The sequence below is a fragment of the Rhipicephalus microplus genome, chromosome 10 (genome assembly GCF_043290135.1).
Source record: "Rhipicephalus microplus isolate Deutch F79 chromosome 10, USDA_Rmic, whole genome shotgun sequence".
Lineage (NCBI taxonomy): Eukaryota > Metazoa > Arthropoda > Arachnida > Ixodida > Ixodidae > Rhipicephalus > Rhipicephalus microplus.
In genome coordinates, this window is record NC_134709.1 from 69,194,088 (window position 1) to 69,218,048 (window position 23,961).

The following is a 23,961-nucleotide window of genomic DNA, read 5'->3' on the forward strand; positions in this document are numbered from 1 at the left end:
TCATGCCATCTTTCGACTGTACAAAACAGTCGATGAAGGCCCAATAAACAGGCCCCCACTTTTTTTTACATATACCGAACAGGCTTGCTCATTTATTCAGAAGGCCGTGGCAATCACATTTTGCGAATATCACAGTGCCACATGTCACACAGATGCCACATTTTCAAAAACTATTCCCATATTCTTTTCTTGTTCGTCACCAGCTCCCTTCTACCATGAAGTGACGTAATGTTGTGCATTTTACGTACTACTGAACTTCGCAATCGGTCTTTTGCACTATGAAACTGTGCTTTGGGTCTTTCGGTGATGCAGTTTTGGTCGCACAGTTGTCGCACCTTTCATGCATTCAATTACCTCGTCTGTGCACTGCACTGTAATTCCTCGCCCTGCCAATCGTGAACACCCCAAGCAACCAACACATGGAAGGAGCCTTGAGTGCGTGCCTGTGATGCAATCACTGATGTTGAGTTGTTGAGTTGTTGACTATGCCCACACTCTTGATGTGGGCATAGTCATGCCATCGGGCTATGCCTACTTCTCTGAATGCAAAGTGGCGAGGCCAAGCAACAAACTGAAACCAGCCGAATTGATTGTTCGGTCCCCTGTAACTTGCTTATTAATGTACTTATTGGCAAAATTATTACCATGTTCACACTTATTTGCACGTTCACATCAAACAAGTGTGCAGTTACCTCATCATCACAAGTTTTGGACTGTGGGGTTGTTTACTGGAGTTCAATGAATAACTCTATAGTTCAGCAGTTTGTGACTTTGGATTTGACAATGTGTGCTTGATACGCATATTGTGAAACGAATGAGTGCTATGGTTGCTCAAGCTAATAATGTTGCATCACTATGTTTTAGGGCATGTCGTGCACCAACGCATCTCCACTGGTGGCGCCGTCTGGCGGAAGGAAGGTGGGAAGCTTTCTTTTTCTGTTATCAATGACATATGTGCATTGTTTTATATCTATTTATGGTGGCGATATCTTGCCACTGAAAAGAAAGTTATTCTTCTGTACAAAAGGTGCTTAATGTAACGTTACTACCTTTCTGAATGTTGTCACTAGCACTGTATAAAGATTCCTGTCCACTAAGATAACATCATGATTGGAACAAGTGGCATACTCTCTAGAGCCTTGTGTGCTTTCTTAAAAACAAGGTTGTTTCTGTGGTACTTCACATTGTTTTACGAAACAATAGATGTGCTGCCACTATAGTTCTGCTTTGAGTGTTGCTTGTTGTTGTGGCTTTTGCCCTTGAAAAATGTTAAATTCGTGATATGCACTTTTCGAACTTACAATGTGCATATGTACCTGCATATGCACATTGTTGCCACAACATGGTATTTGTGTAATTCCATGTAATGCAAGTTCAGCACCCTCCGTTTGTTTGTAACCAAAACGTGAGACCTGCTTTGGGACATTAGAATCAATCACTAGCAACCGCAGTCAATAGCTATTGCTTCTAGCTTGTGCAGATGCCTGAAATATGCACATGTGATTCTTTCTCTCAAATGAGAGGCATAGTGATGTCTTGTACAAGGTAAACTGGGATCATCTGAAGAGTTTAGAAAGTAGGTTTGATGAAGCAAACTCTTGTGCATGTAGAAAAATAAACGTTGAATTTAAACCAATGTTTCATTTTTAATTTTTCTAATCAGAAATTTTTAGGAACCAATCCACTCAGTGTGGCAGCTCCTGGGAAGGACGGTGACTCGTTTGTCCTCGACATGGCGACATCAGCAGTTGCATTAGGAAAGGCGAGTGAAAATTGATTAGAGTGTATTACCTAATTATTGTATGAATACCTTCGTTGCACGGCTGTACAGGTTACCAAAGTTAGTATCGAATGGCGTGGGGTTACTAGCTTGGCTGTCTTCGAGTTGTATAATATTGAGGAACTGGAATAAAGAAATCCTGGAATTTCCAAACTTTGCTAATTTATTGAATTGGTTTTATCTAAGCTTATTCTACGGTGAACTGCCATTTCTTAAGGTCATCTCTCATGTTCCCTTGCAGCAGTACCAGGCTTAGTCCAGGCTTACGTGTTGCGACTTGTTTTGCTTTGATGTTTTATGTTGCGATTTATGTTCAAAAGATATTTCTCACTTAGATCAACCACTTGAGCGCTTTGGACGAGCAGAGCTTGCCCTACCCAAACTGTCCCCCAATCGCTTCGGACGAGCAGAGCTCTTGCTAGCGGATTAAGTACTCCTCTGTTGTGTTCACAACGAGGAGTGCTCGTCCACAGCCTAGATTGTGTGTTATCCACCAGGTGGCAGTATTTACTCAATAATATAGTTTTCTCCTGCGGCAGGAGTGTGGTTTTTGTATGAAAAGATGGCGCGTGATAGTGGCAACCCACGCACAGCTGAGCTGTCGACGTAAAAACGGAGCTTCTCATTTTGGGTAACTTCGAGTGAGTATGATTCAGATAAAGATGCTCATCTTGGGTCCGGAAGTGATGCTAGCAATGACGGCGAGTCAAGCAGCTCCTCCGATGGGGATGAAGACAGCTCGGAAGTAAATGTCGAGAGTGGAGCCACATTGCGTTATTCTGTGCTTCAAAAGTTTTCACAGTCCCGAAGCTTTCTGAATGAAATAGCCCAAGGGTGCTTAGCTGACATTAGTGAAGAAAGGTGTGGCATCTGCAGCTGTTTTTTAATAATACTTATTTTTATTAGCAGTAGGTAGCTGGTTTTCTTATGTATTGTTGAGAAATAAAGTTTATTGTATTGATTTAATTAATTATGTTGTACAAATATTTTTCCAAGTAGACTAGCTCCTTTTTAGTGCAATCAGATTAGAAATTATCAATAAAAAAATTGGTCCTTTTTTTCGGGAAATTTTTCAAAAACTAAATAATAAAGCACTGAAGGGGTTAAGCGTCGAAAATCCAGGTCGTGGTTGGCCACATTTTGACAAAGCCAAAATGCTGGAATTCTAGATGGTCAAAGTTTCTTGAGCGCTGCACTTATGCATCTCTCTAAATTGTATCATGGTTTTGGTGGTGCAAAACCCCAACAATTATTATTACTATCTTGATTGCAGTCTTGCAAAAAAAGTAAGCTTACAAAGGTCTGCGATGTGTGCCATGTATTATCTCATATCTGCACAGTTTCACTAAGCGTTGCTTCCTGTTGCAGGTGGAAATGCAGCACAGGAAAGGAGAGGCCATTCCGTCCGGTTGGGGCATCAATGGAAGTGGGGAGGTGAGTGTACGCTTCCTAACGAAGTGTGGCCAGATGTTTGGCTGGGTGTTTGAGATGGCCTTAATCCACACTTACTTATGTCTTTGTTTGAAGCTTCCTGTGTTCTCTAACAAGGTTTGGGAGATGAATGGAGATTTATGAGGTGTTTGCATCAGCCGTCAAGAGCTCATGGTGTGTAGAGTGGGTTAATAAATCATGCGCACCTGATGAGTTTCACATTTGGACAGTGAAGTCGTCTCCGACGTAAAAATGATGTAGAGAAAAGAAGTGAACTGAACGAGCAGCTGCTAAAGAAGCTTCAGATGCCCTGTGAGTTTTTTTAAATTAGTGTGTGCAACAATAAAAGATTGTCGTGGTTCTTGTGGCAAAAGGTGACGTTAACAGAAACGTCACCTGACTGGGCCTCTAGCACCATACGTGCATTCACCGCACGAAATACCCGCACCTGTGCTGTGGTAAATATTGTACAAAAAGTACTAGCACTTATAAATAAACTGTATAAATGACATGCAGACAGTGGCAGAATTCCGTAACACAAGAATGTGACTACAACTTAGAACAAGATACATCATGTGCAGGAGTAATATAGAAGCCGTGGAACAAAAATAGAATTACTGACCAATCAACATTAATCACATGACATAGCATTAATAAATTAAATTACAACCAGTAAATGAAGAAATACATAATACATAATTAACTGAAGTGCTAAGTGGGTAAAAATGGAAAAAAATATAAAAGTTTATGAGCATCACAGTCAAGGAAATATTTTTTGGATTGTTTGCTGAATGTTATCAGTGTGTGATAGGCACTAACACATGACATTAAATCCTTGTGGCTATTTAAAAAGGTTTGGAATTTGGCAGTTTATTAACTGTAGTAGATAATTTGTTCTGGTCATTGGCATAATGAATGCCAAATGTCTGAAGTGATACGGAGGGTAATTATTACTATATATAATACTAAGTCGATAAAAACATTTAAAAATCTTCTATATATTGAGAATGAATGAGTTCAGAGAGTCGATGAGCATGCATTGCATGGATACTGTGTATACGACTCACAATGAAATAGGAGCTTACATGTTCAGGACACAGTGAGCTTCCAGATAACCTATGTCTGCTTTATGGAACATAGCTGTAGGCTTGGGTACACATTAATTACCTGCTTTTCAAATAGAGAAAGCTTGGGCTAGTTCCATGAAGTCTGGTCGTTAAAACATGGCTGCCACTTTGTGCCAGGCAGCCGCAGAATGTACCTGTGTGCACGGTAGGCTTGTGCTAATATTCGAATGCTTCGAATATTGGAACGAATAGCAAAGCATTCGGATTTGATTCGATTTGAATTCAAATTATTGAATATTTCGGAGTATTCGATATGAACGAATAGATCTATATTAATCCCCACGTAACTGCTTGTGAAGGTGGTTTCACTGCAGTATAATTGTGTTAAGCCGTGAAAGCATCTATTCAGGATAAGTTTGCTTTGCCACAAAGCTCCACTTCAAATTTAAATGGGCCCTGCAACACTTTTTGAGCATTGTGAGCACACGCTGCCGATCGATAGTCGAGGCTACCGAGAACACGCGAGCTAAATATTGTAGCGCAGCACGCGACCTGAAATTCACAATAAATTCTCAGTCAGATAAAAATTGCTCTCTTCTCTCGGCAATAGACGCCACAGTGTCAAAAATCGCTAGTCACAGTCATTGTACCAGCCATTGACTGATCTGAGCGTTGAGCGCTCAGTCGTTCCTGGGGCTGCTGTGCGTGGCCGCGACATGTCCATGCGTACATGCGCGATCGCATTGAAAAGCCGCGTATTCAAAGAAAAAAAAAGAGGAACGCTCAAGGTCACGACCTGCACGTGACGTATTTTCTTTTCCTGTGCCATCTCTCCCAGCTTTGCTTCAAGCACTTTCGTCGGGACGAGGAGAGAGAATGCAATTGCAGCATGTGGCAAATTCTTGCGACTCTGCTCATAATGAGGCAATTCTAAAAATTTTTGTAGCGCTTAATTCATAAGACAATAAGCTTCTTTAGTGAATCCATTTCATGGCTACTTGAAAAACTGTTGCAGGGTTCCTTTAAAGGAACATATTAACGTCAAGTCGATTGATCATTTTTTAAGATTAAAAGCTTGTTTTTCTGGTTTATTCACTCTAACTGTAATGAATAGTGTTATGTATTTTACAGGTTATCACTTGTATCCTACTGAAAGTCAAATCCTGCTACTTCTCAAAGTTGTTTCAACTTCCTTTGAATAGAAAAAAAAAAATAAAGGAAGCTCTTGCACAGAGGCCATGTTGTGCAGATTAGTTAGGTCATCATAATTATGTCCATTTTGCTTTATATGTGATATATTCGAATTCGATACGAAATTATTTGACCAAAATCACTATTTGCTTCGAATTCGTTTCGAACCTAAAATTCACTATTTGCACAAGCCTAGTGCACGGTAATGTAGAGCCAAATTAGAAGCTGGCTAATTCTTTCAGGACCTCTCGTTGCTTGTCTTTTAATGCTTCTTTGTTTTCTTTTATTCGAATGACCTGATTGACAGTCCATCTTTCAAATAACTCTGTTGCTCATACTGACAAACTTGTAGGACGTCCAACTTATAACTGCCTGTTTCATTCTCGCTTATCTATTCATCACTGAAGGAATGCAACAAAAGTGTAGGGCGATTGTGCTTCCAAACTTTCAGGCTGATTACCAGAATAGATTAAGCAAATGCACTAAAACAAAAGCAGGTCATCAGTGAAAAGAAACTGTGCTACCTTTTGCGTGCTGTGTGTGATGGTTTACCAAGTGATCGATCGAGGTGGTAATCAGTTGCTGTCATTTTGTTGGCACATTTGAGCATATGCAACTGCATGCCAGAAATTGTGGATTGCGTGGAAAATATTCGCATCATCAACATAGCCATAAATGCACATATATTTATCTCTACATGGAAAATGTGAAGGAATAACATGGAGTGGCATGTTTTAGTTAGTCTGCCAATAAAGTCAATGGAACAAAAATTTTTGTTTGATCACAGGAGAGGAAATCTATTTAAAAGTGAATGGTAACGTTTCTCGAATATTCTGAGGTGCTTAACATACCTAATCAAAACTTATATTTGGGCAAGGTGGTTCATAGTAGAGCGAGAGAGTACAAGAAAGAAGGCATGGACCCACAGCACTTGTGTGTCCGTGTATTCTTTCTTGCAGGTGTGTGTTCGTGCTGTTACTCCCACGCTCCTTAAAGGTAATTTGAAATGTGGTGCATTGCATTTGAATGCTGCAGTGTAGCACACAGGTCATGCATGTGTGCTGGCATGAAATCGAGGCTACAGTCAAACCTCAATATATCGAACACGGATATATCGAATTATTGCCTATATCGAACAGTTCCTATATCACGTGGGAAATCGCATGCATTATTGATTTTTTATTTCGAACAAAGTTTGACACATAATGGATATATCGAACTCAGCCACCCCAAACCGCCCGCGCTCCATTGACAGGCGGCGAGCTTTCCCGCAACTCTCGAAAGTAGCGGTAGAGTGGCGGGCGTTTACGAATGCTGCACACATGGATGGATGGATGGATATGGCTGTACCCTTTAGATCGGGCGGTGGCTAGCGCCACCAAGCCGTAATACTTAATGAACCAAAAACCAGATTTATTTTTTTTCTTTAAAAAGTGAGTTTGAGGATTCGTACTTTGCAGTGAAGAGTTTAAATTTCACTCGTGCCTTGACTTTAGCCACCAATCAGATAACCTCCTTCTAGTTAAGTCTACCCGCTTAAAATCTATTTTGCCTTCCCTGTCCCTAAACCCCAGTGCTTTTAAAAACTCTGTGCCATCATCCTGAACTATAGGGTGAAGCCCTTTACAGAACATTATCAAGTGTTTGGCAGTTTCTTCTTCCTCTCCACACGCACTGCATACTGTGTCTACCCCTTCGTATTTGGCCCGATATGTCTTGGTTCGCAGTACTCCCGTCCTGGCCTCAAACAGTAGAGAACTACCCCGAGTATTATCATAGATCCTTTCCTTGGCAATTTCCTGCTTAAAAGTTCGATAGATCTCTAGTGCGGACTTCTTAATCATGCCCATTCTCCACATGTCAGTCTCCGTTTCCTTCACTTTCTTCTTAACCGATAGTTCTTTTTGGTTTGGCCACCTGCTGTTTTCTAAGTATTTACCAGTCAATTTCCTGGTTCGCTTCCTCCATTTTGTATCGACATTTTTCATGTACAAGTAGCTGAAAACCTTCCTAGCCCAACGCTCCTCCCCCATTTCACTCAATTGCTTCTCAAATTTTATCTTGCTGCTAGCTTCCCTGCCCTCAAATGATGTCCATCCCATATCACCTCGTACTCCCTGATTTGGTGTATTCCCGTGAGCTCCTAAAGCAAGCCTACCTATTCCACGTTGTTTAATTTCTAATCTTGCTTGAACATCTGATCTCATGCACAAGACCGCATTGCCGAACGTCAGCCCAGGAACCATGACCCCTTTCCATATTCCTCTCACAACATCATACCTATTGTAATTCCACAGTGCCCTATTTTTCATGACTGCTGCATTCTTGTTACCTTTAGTCGTCACGTATATTTCGTGTTCCCTCAGGTACTCGGTCCCATTGCTTATCCATACGCGCAGATATTTGTATTTATCTGTTATCTCTAGCGTGACCTCTTGTATTCTAAGCTCACTACCTTCGTTGTCATTGAAAATCATGACTGCTGATTTTTCCTTACTGAATCTAAAATCTAACCTATCTCCCTCATTATCCCAGATGTCCATCAATCTCTGCAAATATTCCTTGTTGTTGGCCATTAGCACTATATCATCTGCGTACATTAATGCTGTAATGCTGGTTGTGACTGATCAATAAGTTTTCCTTGTTTGACTAAAGAGAGGTTCAAGCCAAGTCCACTTCCCTCTAATTTGGCCTCTAATCCTTGTAGGTACATCATGAATAATAAGGGTGACAAGGGACACCCCTGCCTAAGCTCCCGTTTTACCTCTGCAGGCTTGGATACCTGTTTTTCCCACTTTATAACTACCTTGTTGCCTTTATAGATATCCTTTAAAAGATTAGTGACTACATGTTCCACGCCTAGTGTGTCCAGTATTCCCCACAGTTCCTCTTGAACCACGCTATCGTACGCTCCCTTGAAATCCAAAAATGCTAGCCACAGGGGCCTGTGTTCCTTTTCTGCTATTTCGATGCACTGCGTCAGTGAAAACAGATTGTCTTCCAACCTCCTGCGTTTCCGAAACCCATTCTGCAGTTCCCCCAGCACCCCCTCATCCTCTATCCATGCCTGCAGTCTTTCCTTTATAATCTGCATCGCCAGTTTGTAGACCACTGATGTCACTGTTATAGGACGGTAGTTGTTTATGTCAGCTTTGTCCCCCTTTTCTTTATAGATCATGCTCATCCTGCTAAGTTTCCATCCATCGGGAACTTCACCATTGATTATTATTTTGCTCACTGCCTCTCTCAAAGCCTGCTTAGACTTCGGACCTAATGTCTTTATCAGCATAATTGGAATGCCATGTGGGCCTGTTGATGTACTACTAGGAACCCTTTTCTCAGCCCTTTCCCACTCTTGTGAAAATGGAGCCATTGCACCACTTGATTCGTCCTTGTCTATTGTGGTGCATAAAGTACTTCTTTGTTGAAATTTTTCTGTCACCCTTGTTCTTATATATTCAATAGCTTTGTCCCCTTCTAGCCTAGCACCTTGGGCTGTAGTTATAAAACTCTGCTCTAGGCTCGTCTCATTTCTTAGAGAGTTTAGATGGTTCCAAAATTTCGCAGCTCCTTTAAAATTTCGCAGCTGCCTTTCTATCTTTTTTATGTACTTCTGCCAGCCACTGAGCTCTCTTTCTTCTAATCTTTTCATTGATCAGAAGGGATGCATCCCTTCTATAGCTTAGAAAGGTTTCTCATTTTCTTTCAACATCATCTGTCGGTTCACCCCGCTGCCTAGCATGTCTGTGTTCCCTAGAGGCTTCCTGACGTTTTGCTATAGCTCTCTTAACTTCTTCATCCCACCAACTTTTGGGTTGGTGTCTTCTTTTCCGGGGTGACTTGTCACGTGCCTTAGCAAGCTTTAGCTCAAACAGTATAAAGAGATTCGTGTATGTCCACACTCTTTTATTGTCCTCAGGGATTACTTTCTCAATTTTTTTAGTGGCTATTTCAATTTGCCTTTCTGGATAAAAATTTTCCTGTAGTTGCTCATCTTGTCTTTTTCCCACTTTCACTGCTCTTCCAAAACTTGGCTTGATACGTTTGTGATCACTACCCAGACTTCTGGAGCCACCTTCATCTATGTGCATTCCGCTGAGCTTATTATACATCCTATGTGACATCAGTGCATAAGCTATCGTCGACTGCATCCTTCCTACCTCCCGTGTAATTTGCCCTTCACACTTCTCGGTACTGTTGCAAATGATCAAATCAAGCCTTTCACACATATCCATGATCATTTTGCCTGTCGGGTCGGTATACCCATCTATATCTTCTATGTGCGCATTCATGTCTCCTAGTATAATTATCTCGCACTCTCTTCCTAACTCCTGAATGTCCTTTGATACACACTCTACCATTGCCTGGTTTTCCTCTCTGGCCTTTGCTCCCGTCCACAAGTACACGAAACCAAGGGGTGTCATTTGACCTGCCACTTTCCCTTTTAGCCATAAATGTTCCTTGCACTCCTGCTTGACCCTTTGCCAGTCTGTACTTTTATGAGTGAATGTCCCAATACCATCCCCCTTTCTGCTGCCTTCTGTTCTATTACAATATTCCCACGCGTAATCCGGATTGTTCGGAGGTTGTTCCATGTCCCTGAGTCGTGTTTCTACAAAACCGTATACCATCGGCCTCTCTTCTCTTAGCTGTTTTTCTATCTCTTCCCACTTCAGCCTGTTCCTACCACCCTGCATGTTAATATACCCGATGTCTGAATTGGCTCGGCGCACGTGGCTACGTCTATTTATGCCCCGGACTCTACCTATCTTAGATACTGGTGCCACTTTGGAATCGTATCTGTCCATACCACCTGTCGAAGAGCCTCCCTGGTTGTTTTCCTCGTTACTAGCTATCCTGCACCCCGAAGGGCTCGCTTGCCCCCCAAAAAAGCTACTGCGCGTCCTGCAAGTCGCCAACCCACCTCATGACCTAGCCGCCCATCGAAGTGAATTTTGTCTCGTTGAAAACCACCCCACCTATGCACCTCTCTGTTTATTTCCACCACCTCAAAGCCTTTCTCTCGACTCATCCTCCATATCTCTTGGTTTGCTTTGACAACCGCTCTTTGCAGGTTGCTATCACGCACCGGTACCTACAATATCGTGCATATCACTACCTGTACCTTAGGAGAAGTGGCGCGCATGTCATCGACGCCTTTCGCCAGTGTGGTTGCTAGTCCTGCTGTATCTTCATTTAAGACATCGTTTAAACCGCCTGAAATTATCACGAGGTTTCGTCTATCAGCCGTAGTTTTGAGTTTTGCGCTCGCTTGCCTCATGACTGCTTCAAGCTTGCGTCCTGGGAACGCTCTACTGCAACCCTCTTGTCACCTCTTACCCTCTCTTTGATGGCTTCTGTGCATCGATTTAAATTCGAAAACCCGGCGATTATCATATGCTGTGACTTTTCAGCTGGAGCATCCTGGACCTGGGGGCTACTTGCACCTGTGACGCCGGCTGCTTTGTCCCCTCCCAGCCCCACCACTACCTCGCTGAAGCTGGGCCTTGCGAAAATTGAACCGGCTGAACCTGTTTTTTCCAACCTTGCTTGCTCTTCCTTCTCCAAAGTTCTGGTTGCCGGTTTCCTACTGTTCTCTCCGTAGGCCGCTTCTTTGTTCAGCTTCGCTAGTGCTTCCTCGGCGGACTTCAGTCTTTCTCCCATTGCCCTCGTTTTCTCTTGCTCTGTCGCCAACGTAATCTCTAGCTCGGCGATTCTCATCAGCAGTTCACTCTGGGCAACCATCATTTTCTCTATTTTTTCCTCGACCTCACATTGCCTACACTTCGCGTCAGCCTCTTCTCCATCCACTTCTACGCTTGGGTCCACTTTCAAACCCACTCCACATCCTGAACACTTTACAGTCTTTTTAACCATGTCTTTCTGACACCAATTGTCCCTATAATCGATAACTACTAAACTCGAGCCCTGCACTACGAACAAAAGAAAGTCTAAGCTCTACTACAAAAATTTGCGTGTTCAATGTACGCAGACCTCCCCCACGGGGTGGCAAAAAAAAAAAAACAAAAAAAAAAACAAAAACAAAAAACAACAAAAAATAAAACAAAAAACAACAAAAAATTCAACCGCACACACCCGCACTAACTAATAAATACCCGGTGACTGGCCCCCGAAAAAGCCGTACCATAAAATAAGCGCTACGAAGATTTCAACCACTGCCTTATAATTATAAAGACAAGCTCAAAACATGCAAAAACACTTATCTTCGCAGTCGATCGGGAGCGCTCAAAAAACACGTCCATTCACCTTGACAGCCCGAACTTGACACATCGATGCACGATCGATGCACCATCGATGACACATCGATGGCGCAGAGAGCGCCACTTTAACGTAGCGGCGTACGCGCGCCACAGCCTTGTGGTAGAGGTTCTTGAATGAGGAAAGTGAAGAGAAAAGCGCGGAGCTGTTATTTCCTTTCAATACGAAGGCACCGACACGGCTTCGCGCGGGGGAAGGGTGATTGGGAGGTGAAGATTGGGGAGGAAAGTATAGGTGGGAAAGGACGCAGACGACTGTCTCAGACTCGGCCTGCGCTGCCGCCAAAAAAGGGAAAGCCATGGAGGGGAGAGCAGTCAGGCGAGCCGGCATGGGCGCGCCATGTGCGCGCTTTACACCCGGACTCACGCCGCAGCCTTGCAGCTTGCAGTCCTTGCAGTCTCTATGGTGTCAACGGCACACTGCGCACTTGTTGCAAGCTCCTCCCCCGTAGCATCGGCAGGCATCGGTTGTTGTGCTTGCAGTGTTGGTGCGTTCGGAGTTAGGCCTGTCGCGCGCTGTGGGGCGCGACAGGCCTAACTCCGAACGGCGGAGCTCACGGATGTGGAGATTGTCGCCGAAGCTACTGCTGAGCAGCCAAATGAAGACTCTGCCGAGGTGGATCCCGCAAGCGCTGATGGTGCCTTGCTCCCGACATCAGCTGAGGTCGTAGCTGCCTTGGCCCTTGTGCGCCGCCACTGCAGCGCGATTGAAGGCACCGGCCTATCACTTATGGATCGCCTGGACTATATTGAGGACACAGTCGTCAAACACGCCATGGCCAACAAAAAGCAGGCTACTCTTTTTCACTATTTTAAACCAACACAATAAATACTTGTTTGAATATTCAAGTGACTATTTACTGCACCACGCTTGAACGGTTTGTTGGTTGTTTTCAGCAAGCTGTTGACGTATTTTTTTTCATGATTTTTTATATAGAATTCTGGATATATCGAACTATTTTGCGATCGCCGCGCCGTTCGATATATCGAGGTTCGACTGTATTTGAAAAAGCTTGTTGCTAACAGTCTCACTGTGAACCATTGCTTGCAGGTAACAAACAAGCCTGAGGAAGTAATGGGTGATGGTGCGTTGTTGCCGCTTGGTGGAACGATTGAAACGAGTGAGTGATTACTGTGGTGTTCTTTAAGAAAGGGTTAAGGGCCAGCCACAAGGAAATTTCAGCCTCGTTTCAGTTATTGTAAATACAGAGCAACTTCTGTGCAGTTTTATGCTTGAAATACGAGTGATAGCATAGGGAAGAGATAGCAAAAAAATAAAAGTTCATTTTCGGTGCCAAAATGGAAAAATTGCTCACCATGACTGACGTTTGACAAGGGGTGACCCAGAACACAAGGTCTCTAATTTTAGGAGGACACCTTGCATCTCTGAGGCAGTGTGCCCGGTAGCATGTTGCTGTAGTGACAACTTCTGTAGTTTCTCATGTGTTATCTCAGGCACTGTGTTAAAGGCTGCTGCGATGAAAACTGGGCAAGTACTCACTGTGCAGATTTGCAAGATTGCTTCAGGCATGCAGGCATTCCTTATGCGTAACATATTTAACGAAAATAAATTCTCAGTGACAAACTTTCAAACATAAGTTTGGTACTAGATAAAGTAGCTGTAGTTACTTTTCACATTTCGAATACAGTTAAACTCCTTTATAAGAGGCATGCTCCGGGCAGCAATTCATGTCTTTTATATGAGATGTCTCTTATAAGCAGGGTACCCTGTATGAATTTTCCTATCCACCGTATTTTACTGTAGGCACACTGGCGCCTCTTATATCCATTTGTCTCTTATATCATCGTCTCTTATAAAGGGGCTTGACTGTATAAGTTGTTGTATCTTGGAAAACCTACTTTAGCTAGATGTTCTTGGCGTCGAAGCAAAACAAAATGCTGCCATTACCACCTTGCCCAATGTGATGTAGATGTCGGAATAGGTTAAAAGATACAGTGCAGCTTTTGGGCATGATCTGTAACATCAGGGGGTTGCTTTCAGTGTGCTGAAAGTTGCAGACAGATGTAATGTACTGAAATGGATGTTGTACGATAACTGGCTACCACCAAGTTTATGCGTCATCTGCCTAGGTACTGTTTAGACAAGGTGGCTCATAGAAATACATTTAGCTGATCCAAGGTATCGTCAATGGTACATGCTACTTCATTTTTTGGCTGATTTAGGTGCAGTAAAATTTTGTTGTCTACATAGACTGTTATTCACTGTTATTCGCCTCTTTGGATCCGATCTCGTGCAACTTTTCAAAACACCGGTGTAACATAATACGGCCACTCTAGGGACACTTTTTGCACAGTCTCTTCGTGTTGAGAGCCTAGCACGTAGAAGGGTACACCAGTTGCCCACTGTTGGCTATTGAGCGTGTGCCAGCAATGGTGCCTGCATCCTTAAAGGTACACTAAAGGCAAATAAGAATTTGTCAGAGTGAAAGCTTCAGTGTATGACTACATCTCAAATAGCAATGTTATCAACAGCAGTGCCTTACTTACCGAGAAATTAAGCTATATGTATCACACGACGTGCGCCATGAGTGGGACGTATTGGAAATGATCCCAGTGAGGTGAGAGAGTCGGACTACAATTAATTATTAGTAATCAAACTAACTGCAATAAAAAAAAGAATCTTCAGTTTTTCAAGAGATGTAATGAAATACTGCTTGTATTTCTGTTTGATTTATAGAAAAGAGAACCAACCGCCTGGTTTTGTCAATTTGGACTTGGTACCAGATCGCGAAAACCCGTCATATAAATGCTATCTCAACAATATAAACCAAACTTTAAAGCACGATCTCAAATGTTTGCTAGTAAAGTTTGAGACCTTGGGCACGTTACACCTGAGGGATGATCTTACAGTAGTGGCATTTGCGAAGGTCGCACCTATGACAGTTACTGAGGCCGGGTAATTATAACTACAGTTTTTCTAGCAGAGTATGTGAATCGATGAAGGCCGCAAACCAATAATGCCATTTACCCAATGTCACCATCAACATTGAATGCGTTATTTACTACTTCAGCTTTTCTGTCTGTTGGCAAGTTTTCTCATTCTGCTCATGAACATGTATATGCCGGTTTGTGATGATAGGCAGACTTGAAGCAATATTGCCCATTGCTTAGCCACTCTTGAACTAATGCGCCTTTGATCATTTTATTTGATTCTGGGTCGTTGGTGAAATATATGTGGGGAAACTTGAGAATGGTCACATTATTAGATCTAGATGAAACTCCTGGTGGTTAAAATTAGTCTCCAGTACGTAACCTACAGCATATTTTGTAGACAACATGCTGTTTTGGAACATTGAAGGACCACTGACACCAAATTTGGAAACTCGAGATGCTTGTGCTGTTTCATAGTCCTGCATGTGTGGGCACTTCTGACAGGTTATAAAGAACAAACATAGCCTTTAAAATTTTCTGGTTAGGTTTTAAAGTAAGTGTATGTACACATCTGAGATTTAAGCACCTTGAGACATCACCACTAGCACGATGTAGACAGAGGCCCCTTGTGACATTCTTTTGAAAAAGTGAATGTTGTAGAGGTCGTCGAACATTCACAGGGTGCACTCGAAACCACGACTGGCACCCAATGAGGACTATTGTGCCTCGCCCCTCACGCTCTGTTGTCAATCTGCTCTCAAGGGGGTCTTGGCTGCTTACACCAGGAATGCTCTTCTTTTTCCCAAGGAGGACACGCTTGAAGCAGCCACATCTTTACTGCGCGTGGAGCCCAAATTCAAAACTGTGCATTCAGGATCACCAAAACATGAGCGCTTGTGGTCTTGGGCACTCCCCCGCTGTGGGGCGCTAATATATTACTATTTTTGTCTCAATTAACGATGCTAGCATTAGTAATACAAAATGTTACAGAATTTACGATTAAGTATTGGCATTACTATAGACAAATCAACAAATTATATTAAAAATGTCACAAACGAAAATGTCTGTGTTAGGGGGTCCTTTAACACCTGTATCCTTTTCTGGTCAGATGAACTTTCCTTTATTTGGAAACTAAACAACACGAACTAGTGAAGTTATGTCAATACAATTTATTAGTTACTTTGAGCACCCTTTCTTCATCGCTTTGGTGGTACATTTGTTGGTATTGAAGCATTTAGAATTGAGGCGTAGACACCAATTGCAGTCTTGAATTTCAGCCCCGTATTATAGGGGCACCATTTAGCTATTGTGTGCAGCGGCCACTTTTTTTGTCTGTCAGCGCCATATTATGCAACTAAGTTACAAGAAATTGCTTCGTGGACATGTGCTTTGTGGGCATACACTTGTCTTCGCCTTTTTTGAACCATGGTTCAGTTGTATGGCAAATATACGCAGAAAAAACTGCCACTAGTGCACGATAGCTAAAGATCTGCTCGATTGTATACCACTGATCGTATTTGGTTGTCTATACCTATAAACTAGACATGTGCGAATATTCAAAGTGCTCAAGTATTCACACAAATGTTGCAGTATTCCAATTCGCTTGGGCACGAATTTGAATTGTTCAAAATTTGAAAGTATATGAAATTAGTGAATAGACATATAGGAACTACATGTAACCTCTTGTTGAGGTCGTTTCACTTCGGTGGAGGGGCACTATATTGTGAATACACCTACTCAGGGGAAATCTGCACTGTCGTGAAGCCCCACTTCAAGGTTAAATGGCATATTATCCGCATATCTATTCATAATTATTTAGGTACACGTTGTCTTGCATTCTACCGAAAATCAAATCCTACCGCTATTCAGTGTTGCTTGCATTTGATTTTGAACCTAGAGGAATGACATTTGCACATGCCCTGTTTGAGTTTTAAAAAGATCATGCAGTTAGGTGATTTTTGATAAATGGGCTAATTTTTCATTTGAGATATGTTGTATATACTTCTCAAAGTGGATCTGAAATAATGCGACCGTATTACTGTTGCTTCTAAACTAAATTTTGCTATTTGCACATGCCTACTATGAATGTGTTGAGGTTTATTTTTATTACTGACTGGTTAATTAAGCTTCTTTTTCTCCCATGATGATATCTTGCAGGTGGGTACAAGGGCTACGGCCTGGCCATGATGGTTGACCTGTTTTGTGGCATTCTGGGCGGTGCTCACTATGGCAACAACATCCGATCCTGGCTCAATGTGAAAGACCCTGCAGACTTGGTTAGCAATTTACATTGTGTAAAGATTCCACGGGGGTATTATTTTGCAGTGTTGTTATTGAGAGCTCGTTTGTTGCGTTGCTAGGTGGTACCTAAAAACTGTTTGTACATTCATAGCATTTCCCGTGTGCCTGTCTGCCCTTTCTGTGCTGTCGTCTCAAGGCGAAAATGCTCAAGGCCCGTTTCTTAGCTTTAGGTGTTCATTAAAAAACCCCAGGTGGTAGAAATTTCTGGAGTTCTCTATTATGATCTTAATTTCCATTAATTATTATGCTCTCTTATTACCATAGTTATGTTGGTTCAACCTGCACAGGGGTGTTGGTCATGATTACGTTGGCCTGTATGTTGCGCTCTCCCCTCATTTTCAATTGTGCATTGAACTCACAGCAAAGAAAAATAAAATTTTTCCTGTGAGCATCATATACATCGGTGGCAATGTACTGCTACGAGAAGGACACTGCCAACGCTTGCATAACAGTGTGCACTGCTCATGTATGCTGAGCAAGCATTGCAATTTTGCAGTCAGTAGGCTCTCGGTTAATGGAAGTGTTGCTGGCTAAACGAAACAATAGACCGTTTTCATAATCTCCAAAGCTTTTGTCTATGCTGCCCATTCCTTCCATTTAATCACTGCACCGGTTGGGCTTCTAGTAGAGAGGATGTCTTAGTTACACGTGCTGGGGCTGGTCTATAACGCCTGTTTATATCAACGGAACCAAGTCTACATTATCAGCATCATAGTGCAAGTCGACTGCACTTGAACACGTTTGAAAGATTGATTAAATTCCGTTATTTGGGCTAACTGCATTGCAGAAATGTTAGCTTTACAAATGTGAAAAATGTTTATTGCCACAAATATCATTGGTGTTGTGCTTGCTTTCTACCCACCTGTTCATCTCTCAGCAAATTGAACTCCTGTTGAATGGCACATGATTTCCCATTTATTTCAGGCTCTGTTTAATGAGTCTACTGAGTTGTATTTTTCTCAGTGTGTCAGTACTGCCAAGTATGAAAGGTGTGTAGCGTGCTAATTAAGCAAAAAACTTGTTCTTGAGGTGATGGAGCTGATTATGCAACGGGCTTCTGCTGTCTCTGTGAACGAGATCATAATGAGAGAAATCCAGAACCTCTCCTGAGCTGTTTATGACATTGGGTAATTTTGTTGCTATAATCCATCTTTGCTTGCATGGCCTACAATTAATTGCATCTAGCGAGGAAGGCTCCACTCATGACATGTTTAATGTGAAGAACTTATATGCTAGTTTTTGTGACCGTAGACTTGATGTTGCCCACTTTTCCTACAGGGCCAGTGCTTTGTGGCCATCAACCCAGCAGCGTTTGCCCCCGGCTTTGAAGACCGGATGCAAGACTTGATGAACATAGCACGGTCGCAGGAACCGGTAAGGGTCCCAGGATAGTTTGTTGTGGGAATTAAGAACCCTTTGTGCAGACTACCTTGCCCCTTGTACATGTTTGATAGTTGAGCTTATTATGTTCATATCTTGCTGTGGTCTTGATTGCCGTGCAGCATGTCTCACACATTGAGCATTTTTGTTACCAGGCGACGCCAGGTGTTCCGGTCCTGGTTCCCGGAGACCCAGAAAGGCAGCACATGGCCAAATGTGATGCTCAGGGTGGAATTCGCTACCACGTCAACCAGATACAGTTTGCGGTATGTCATGCGATTGAATTGAAAGTGTTTTTCTTTACCCCATGCTGTAATTGAGCCACGCTGAAGTCTGCAATGTGTGGGATGGCTGGAATCGTGTTATGAATATTCCCATTGACCTTACAGACTAGTAAGCGATTCACAGGGGCAGAAGTTTCCAAACTGATGTTAAGGGGGGACGTGGCAAGTAAAACTAATTTTTTTATTAATGTACTGTTTGTGATGAAATTTGGTGTGTGTATGTGGATGATTGTGAGGATTCCAAATATGAAAACCGTTTTCAAATACCTCTTGTACATTTTGAGTTACAAGCATAATTATACTAATTAATGCTCTTCGCACTTGAAGAGATAATTATTGCTAAATGAAATTATTTTTTCATATTATTATGTTCCCAAAGCATCAACTTGTGCAAAGAAGCTATTAGTTGATTTTTCTAGTTCTTGTAACCATAAATAAAATTTCCAAAACATGGATGTTGTTTTGCGCACACATCGCAGTAATTATAAAATGTGTTCTAAAAATTTTAAATGATGAGTAAGAAGAGAGATAAAGCTTTATTGCACTGCTAAAGGCCTCCTGAGCCTAGTGCAAAAAACGGAACGACTCTATCAGTCTTTGTTAAAAAATGACAGATGTTCTAGCGAAGGCACATAGGCGAAAATCAAGAGTTGAGAAAACTGACTTTGAAAGTTCACTCTTGTTTGGAAGTTCACAACATGCCTAAAACACTCAGAATCCTCCTGGGCAGTAATCCTGAGATGCTGTGGCCTTGGCCTCTGTAGAGCGCAACCCAGTTTTGCGCTTCTTTGTCGTGGAACAATGCGTCTTTTGAGCCCTCTTCACCCTTTTGGCATCCTTTTCGGCTGCTCGCCGCAAAGAGCAGTCTCCTGGATTGAAGCCCAGTTGAGCAGTGATCTCTTGCAGCGCACTCTTGCAGCCACCATTGAAACGGCAGATTGCATCTGCAACTGCACTTTCCACACTTCGAAGGGAGGCGAACTGGCTCTTGGACTGGAGTGACCAAATGAGGCTGTTCATACTCTCCACAGCGTTCTGGGTTTTTCCCTGCGCACACCTTTCAAGGAGCTCTTTGTTCGAGAGGCGCTTGTAGATTGGCAGCAGTGCCACTCGCACGTGAGGGGGCAGTTTATGTTTGTGAGGCGGCAGCGGCTCTCCCTTGGCCAATGCCTGATTGTGCGGGCACCAGGAGTCAGTCCCACTTGGGCACAGGTCGTGGTGTGGATCCTGGTCTGTGGATGTTACATGGTAATAAGTGGCCATGATGGCCCTCTCCATGATGGCCCCCTGTGCCCCCTCGTCATCCACGTGCCGTCGTAAATGACGTCAATGTTGCCTGGCACTCCTCCTAGGTCTTTGTAAATGTCATGCACCTTCTGTGCACTTTCTGCTTCAATGCGGGTGGCAGCTGATGTGGTGGCAGGGTGGCTGTACTTCCTTTGCAGTCTCTGGTAGGACTTGTGGTGCAGTGCTCGATGCGAAATGTCCATCGCAGAAAAAATGTCATTTATGGCAGATTGTTTTCTGCCAACTGACTGCACAGTCCTCAAAGCACGCACGTTTACCTCAAAGGGGTTCGTTTTTTGTTGCCCGGAGCACCTCGGGGACGACCACGCACTGTTCACTATGCCACAATTGTCACAAAAAAGTTCCATCCTCTCCGCGAGTCCAAGGCAGTGCGTAGTCTCGAGGCGTATCGACCCTTCGTCGCACTTGTTGCACTTTACTGACGAAAGCAGACCGTTCAGCATCTTCTTATTTACAATGAAGAATGTGGAGTCCTTACCGCCGTCATTTTCGTCGCAGCCTTCGTTCAGAAGCTCGAGCTTCCGCTTTGAAGCGGATTTCGATGCTACGGCATCCAAAACATCCCGCCTTGTCTGCGCCCGCTGCGCGATTTCTTCACTGCTCGGAATCTGGGCCGAAACTCGCGATAGAATGTTCGACGCGCGCACGCCCGGAGTTGCAACGGCTGCCGACGCGGTGCCACCGCAATCGGGTTCGCGAGAGCGTCCATCACGGTCGACGGCATCCGGCGGTCTGACATACGACGATGTGGCACCTTCCACACTCTCGGCCTCACAACAATCAGCGAAGGGTCTGAGTAGAGGCTCCGTGACGCTTGAAGAGCATGCTCCGTCCGGAACTGCGACTGGGACGGCAGCCGCAGTCGTCTGCCCTTTGTTCCAAGCTTTCCGACGCTTGCCGTACTTGTGGACGCTCCGGAACTTTTTTTGCGACAACATAACACCGCAGTATGAGCAAGCACTCAGAAGAGACCACCGATGTAAACAAAGCTTGGTAAAAAAAGCACGCGAACTATCACAAAAACAGCCAACTGGCAAAAAACGAAGCGCACGCCGGATGATTCTCGACTCGGCGGCCGCAGATGCGCTCGCGCTTCCAAGGTTGCCAAGGTGCGCGGCGCAGCTTTGACCAGTAAGAGGTCGCGCCTGCTACCACATGACCCGCGCAGCCAATTGCCGTTCTTCGTTTTCGTTTTTTTACTTGCTCCTCGCGCTTTTATTTTCACTCGGCGAAATACGAGACCGCGACCATCGGGAAGCCGGCTTTCTCCTCTTTCCAAAGCTACCAAAATGGCGGCCCACGGTCAACAACTTGGCGCGTTTGTGCGGCGTGAACAACACCGTTTCAGGGGCTTTTTTTTCGCACTTTTCGGCGACTAGCCTCGGCAAAAACACTATTTGCGGGATTTGTAGCGCACGTTTCGCTGTAATATTTTAGAACAAGGAAGTTGAAGGTCTGAAGATTACGAAAAAAAATAAATCAGAAAATCGCATATTTTGACCAAAATCGGCACTTTACTTGCCGCGCCCCCCCTTAAACGTTAAGACTTTCTTTCACAGCCTATGATTGCTATGGCTGCTCTGGAGGCTGCAAGCACAAGAGGGTGCATTATCCTAACCTTCGCCTGTTGCAAGTGTAGTGGTGCTTGCGCTTCAGTGTAAGACGTTCGAATATGCATGCTAGTTATATGCCCACTTATTTAATTATGCATTTCCATAATTTATGCATTCCGTACAAACACTATTGCAGGTGTTATAAGGTGTGCATGCAGTTCCAATCCTACTAAACATTTGCTTTCAGCAGTACGTGTGTTGCTTGATGAGGCACTGCTTTCTCCAAAATAGTTTTCTGCAACTGCCACAATGTGTTCAAAAGACTAAGTAGGATAGGTTGGTTACTGGCACAGGCATGTGCAGGGCTCCCCATCAGGTGGGGGAAAGATTTTTGCCTTAGAGCAGGCATTCCAAGTAATGCGGAGGACAACTGCATAGACAGATGCCATCTGTAGTGTGTGCTTTTACCACGCCTTATCATACCATAACAGCATTTTGTTTATCTAGACGTAATGGTTATATCACAGAGTCACTTCAGTTAGAGTAATAGAGACAAATAATAGATTATAGAGTTAGAGTAATAATGTAATAAGTAATGGTTGTAGGCTGATGCGATACAACATTTGAAGAGAGGCTCAAGTAAAACAGCGAATCTGTTTAGACTGGTAAATTGTACTTCGAGAACTCTGACATCGTTAATTTCATGATCATATGTTCGTTAATAGAGGAGGAAGTCAAGGCCACAACGTGATACTCGTGACATGACACTCAACCGCTGCTGCTTGCTCAGCACCTCGTCACGGTGCACCCCCAGCACCCTCTCCCTCAAATAAGAAAAAAAAAACAATGTGTCAAAGGGCTCCGAGTATGTTCATAGTAAAGGTCCTGTTGTGAAATGTATAGTGAAAAACTTGGGCATGTTGTGCTTTAAGTGGCCAAATTTATTCTGGAGCAGAGATCTGGAGACTTTTTCCCACTAACATTGTGTCTCCTGCGTGTAGTTTTAGAATGGTAAGCTTTTGCCTATTATCATATTTACACGATTGTAGGTCGGCCCATTTTGTCTTAATTTGAAATCTGATTTGGGGAGTCGATCTACAATCGAACACTAGTTTTTTTTGCAAGGTCTTTCAAAAAATGGTCCCCACATATTCTCACAAAGCTCCCTTTTCTACACAGCTTTCAAACACTGCTCTGAAGCCACTGTCAACTTCATTTTCTTTGGATACATTGTAAATTTTTTTAATGAAATGCGATCGAGCTCTCCCCCCCCCCCCCTGTCTTTTTCTGTTGTGTGATTTCAGGGGGTCGACCGACATTCGAGTCGACTTACAATCGTGTAAATACAGTAGTTTCTGGTATAGTAGTCACCTTCATAAGTTCAGAAGCTGCATAGTTCCAGCAACCTATGTTGCTCACACAATTTTTTTTTTTACGTTTTCAGGATGATGTTGCCAAAAAGCTTGGTGTCGATCCACCAAAAAGGAAGTGAAGGCAAGGGTCATTTTGGTGACTGAGCGAGATGACGGTGAAACGTAATGCCATAAGTCATATACATGCTGTTCGAAGCGTGGGAGGTGGCTGTACCTCTACTGACCTGTCCTGCTGTCCAGGCAGACCACGCCAGCCACGGCAGCTGCGTCCAGCCGTAGAACACTGCCCACGGAGTGCGCCACGAACTACACACACATGTACTCGTCATCTAATTCTTCTCTGCTGTCTCCCTCAGGTGGCATTCTCATAGAAGTAAAATAAATGTTTAATAAAATCATGTTGGAATGCATGCATGCGATCGCAACAAGGCTGCTGATATCTTCACAGTAAAACAGCACCGGAAACAACTTGCTAGACAAGGTGAAGGTCTCGTACACAAGGCCCACTAACAACTGTTATCAGTGCACCTTGTGCATGTGTCTTTCTCCTCATATGGTCTGCTGTTTTACTTCAAAAATGAACCAACCAGCTCAAAAGTACACCTGGCGATATCTTGTGATACTGTTCAGAACCACCACATTCGAGACCTGCTGAATGTGTATTGAAGTTTGGTTGCGCAAGTCACGTGGCGCTGTTTTCAACTTTATTTTTCGAAGGAAGCAGTGGCAACATGAGAATGTTTTCAGTGCATCGCGGTAGATTACAGTGTCACATTTCGCCACAGGCTTTGCTGCTGCTCCAGGTTAAGTTTCTTGGATAGGACATCTTTTCTTAGTAAAACTGCAAAGGGCAAATGTAGTGGCAATGCAAGAGTACTATTACTGGGTATGAACGGCCAGTGTTAACTTTTCATGGGTAAACACAATGCCTGGTTGCAGTTTTATCACTGCAGTGGAATTATTCCAATTGAAATCGAATGCAAGCAGCTACTTAGGATAAAGAGGCTTCGACTTAAAGTGCGCATACTTCTTGAAGTGGCCTCCAGCTTTCTGCTGCAAAGAAAGCGGTCTGACTCCTAGTTGTGGTTGTTGAAATTCCCATGGGAGTGAAGTCTTTCTTGCT

The 23,961-nt window shown here is 43.4% G+C and overlaps 1 protein-coding gene across 2 annotated transcripts in view; it reads left to right on the plus strand.

Annotated features, from left to right (window-relative positions):
* LOC119180687 (putative oxidoreductase YjmC) overlaps positions 1–23,248 on the plus strand; it is a 34,675-nt gene extending 11,427 nt beyond the window's left edge. For both annotated transcript variants that reach the window (XM_075875792.1, XM_037431815.2), the window contains exons 5-12: positions 865–918; positions 1,664–1,762; positions 3,149–3,214; positions 12,799–12,868; positions 16,797–16,915; positions 18,219–18,314; positions 18,476–18,586; positions 22,910–23,248. In XM_075875792.1, coding sequence (XP_075731907.1) covers positions 865–918; positions 1,664–1,762; positions 3,149–3,214; positions 12,799–12,868; positions 16,797–16,915; positions 18,219–18,314; positions 18,476–18,586; positions 22,910–22,957 — 663 coding nt within the window. In that variant the 3' untranslated portion in view covers positions 22,958–23,248. The remainder of the gene's footprint in view (positions 1–864; positions 919–1,663; positions 1,763–3,148; positions 3,215–12,798; positions 12,869–16,796; positions 16,916–18,218; positions 18,315–18,475; positions 18,587–22,909) is intronic.
* Positions 23,249–23,961: the final 713 nt, after the last annotated feature.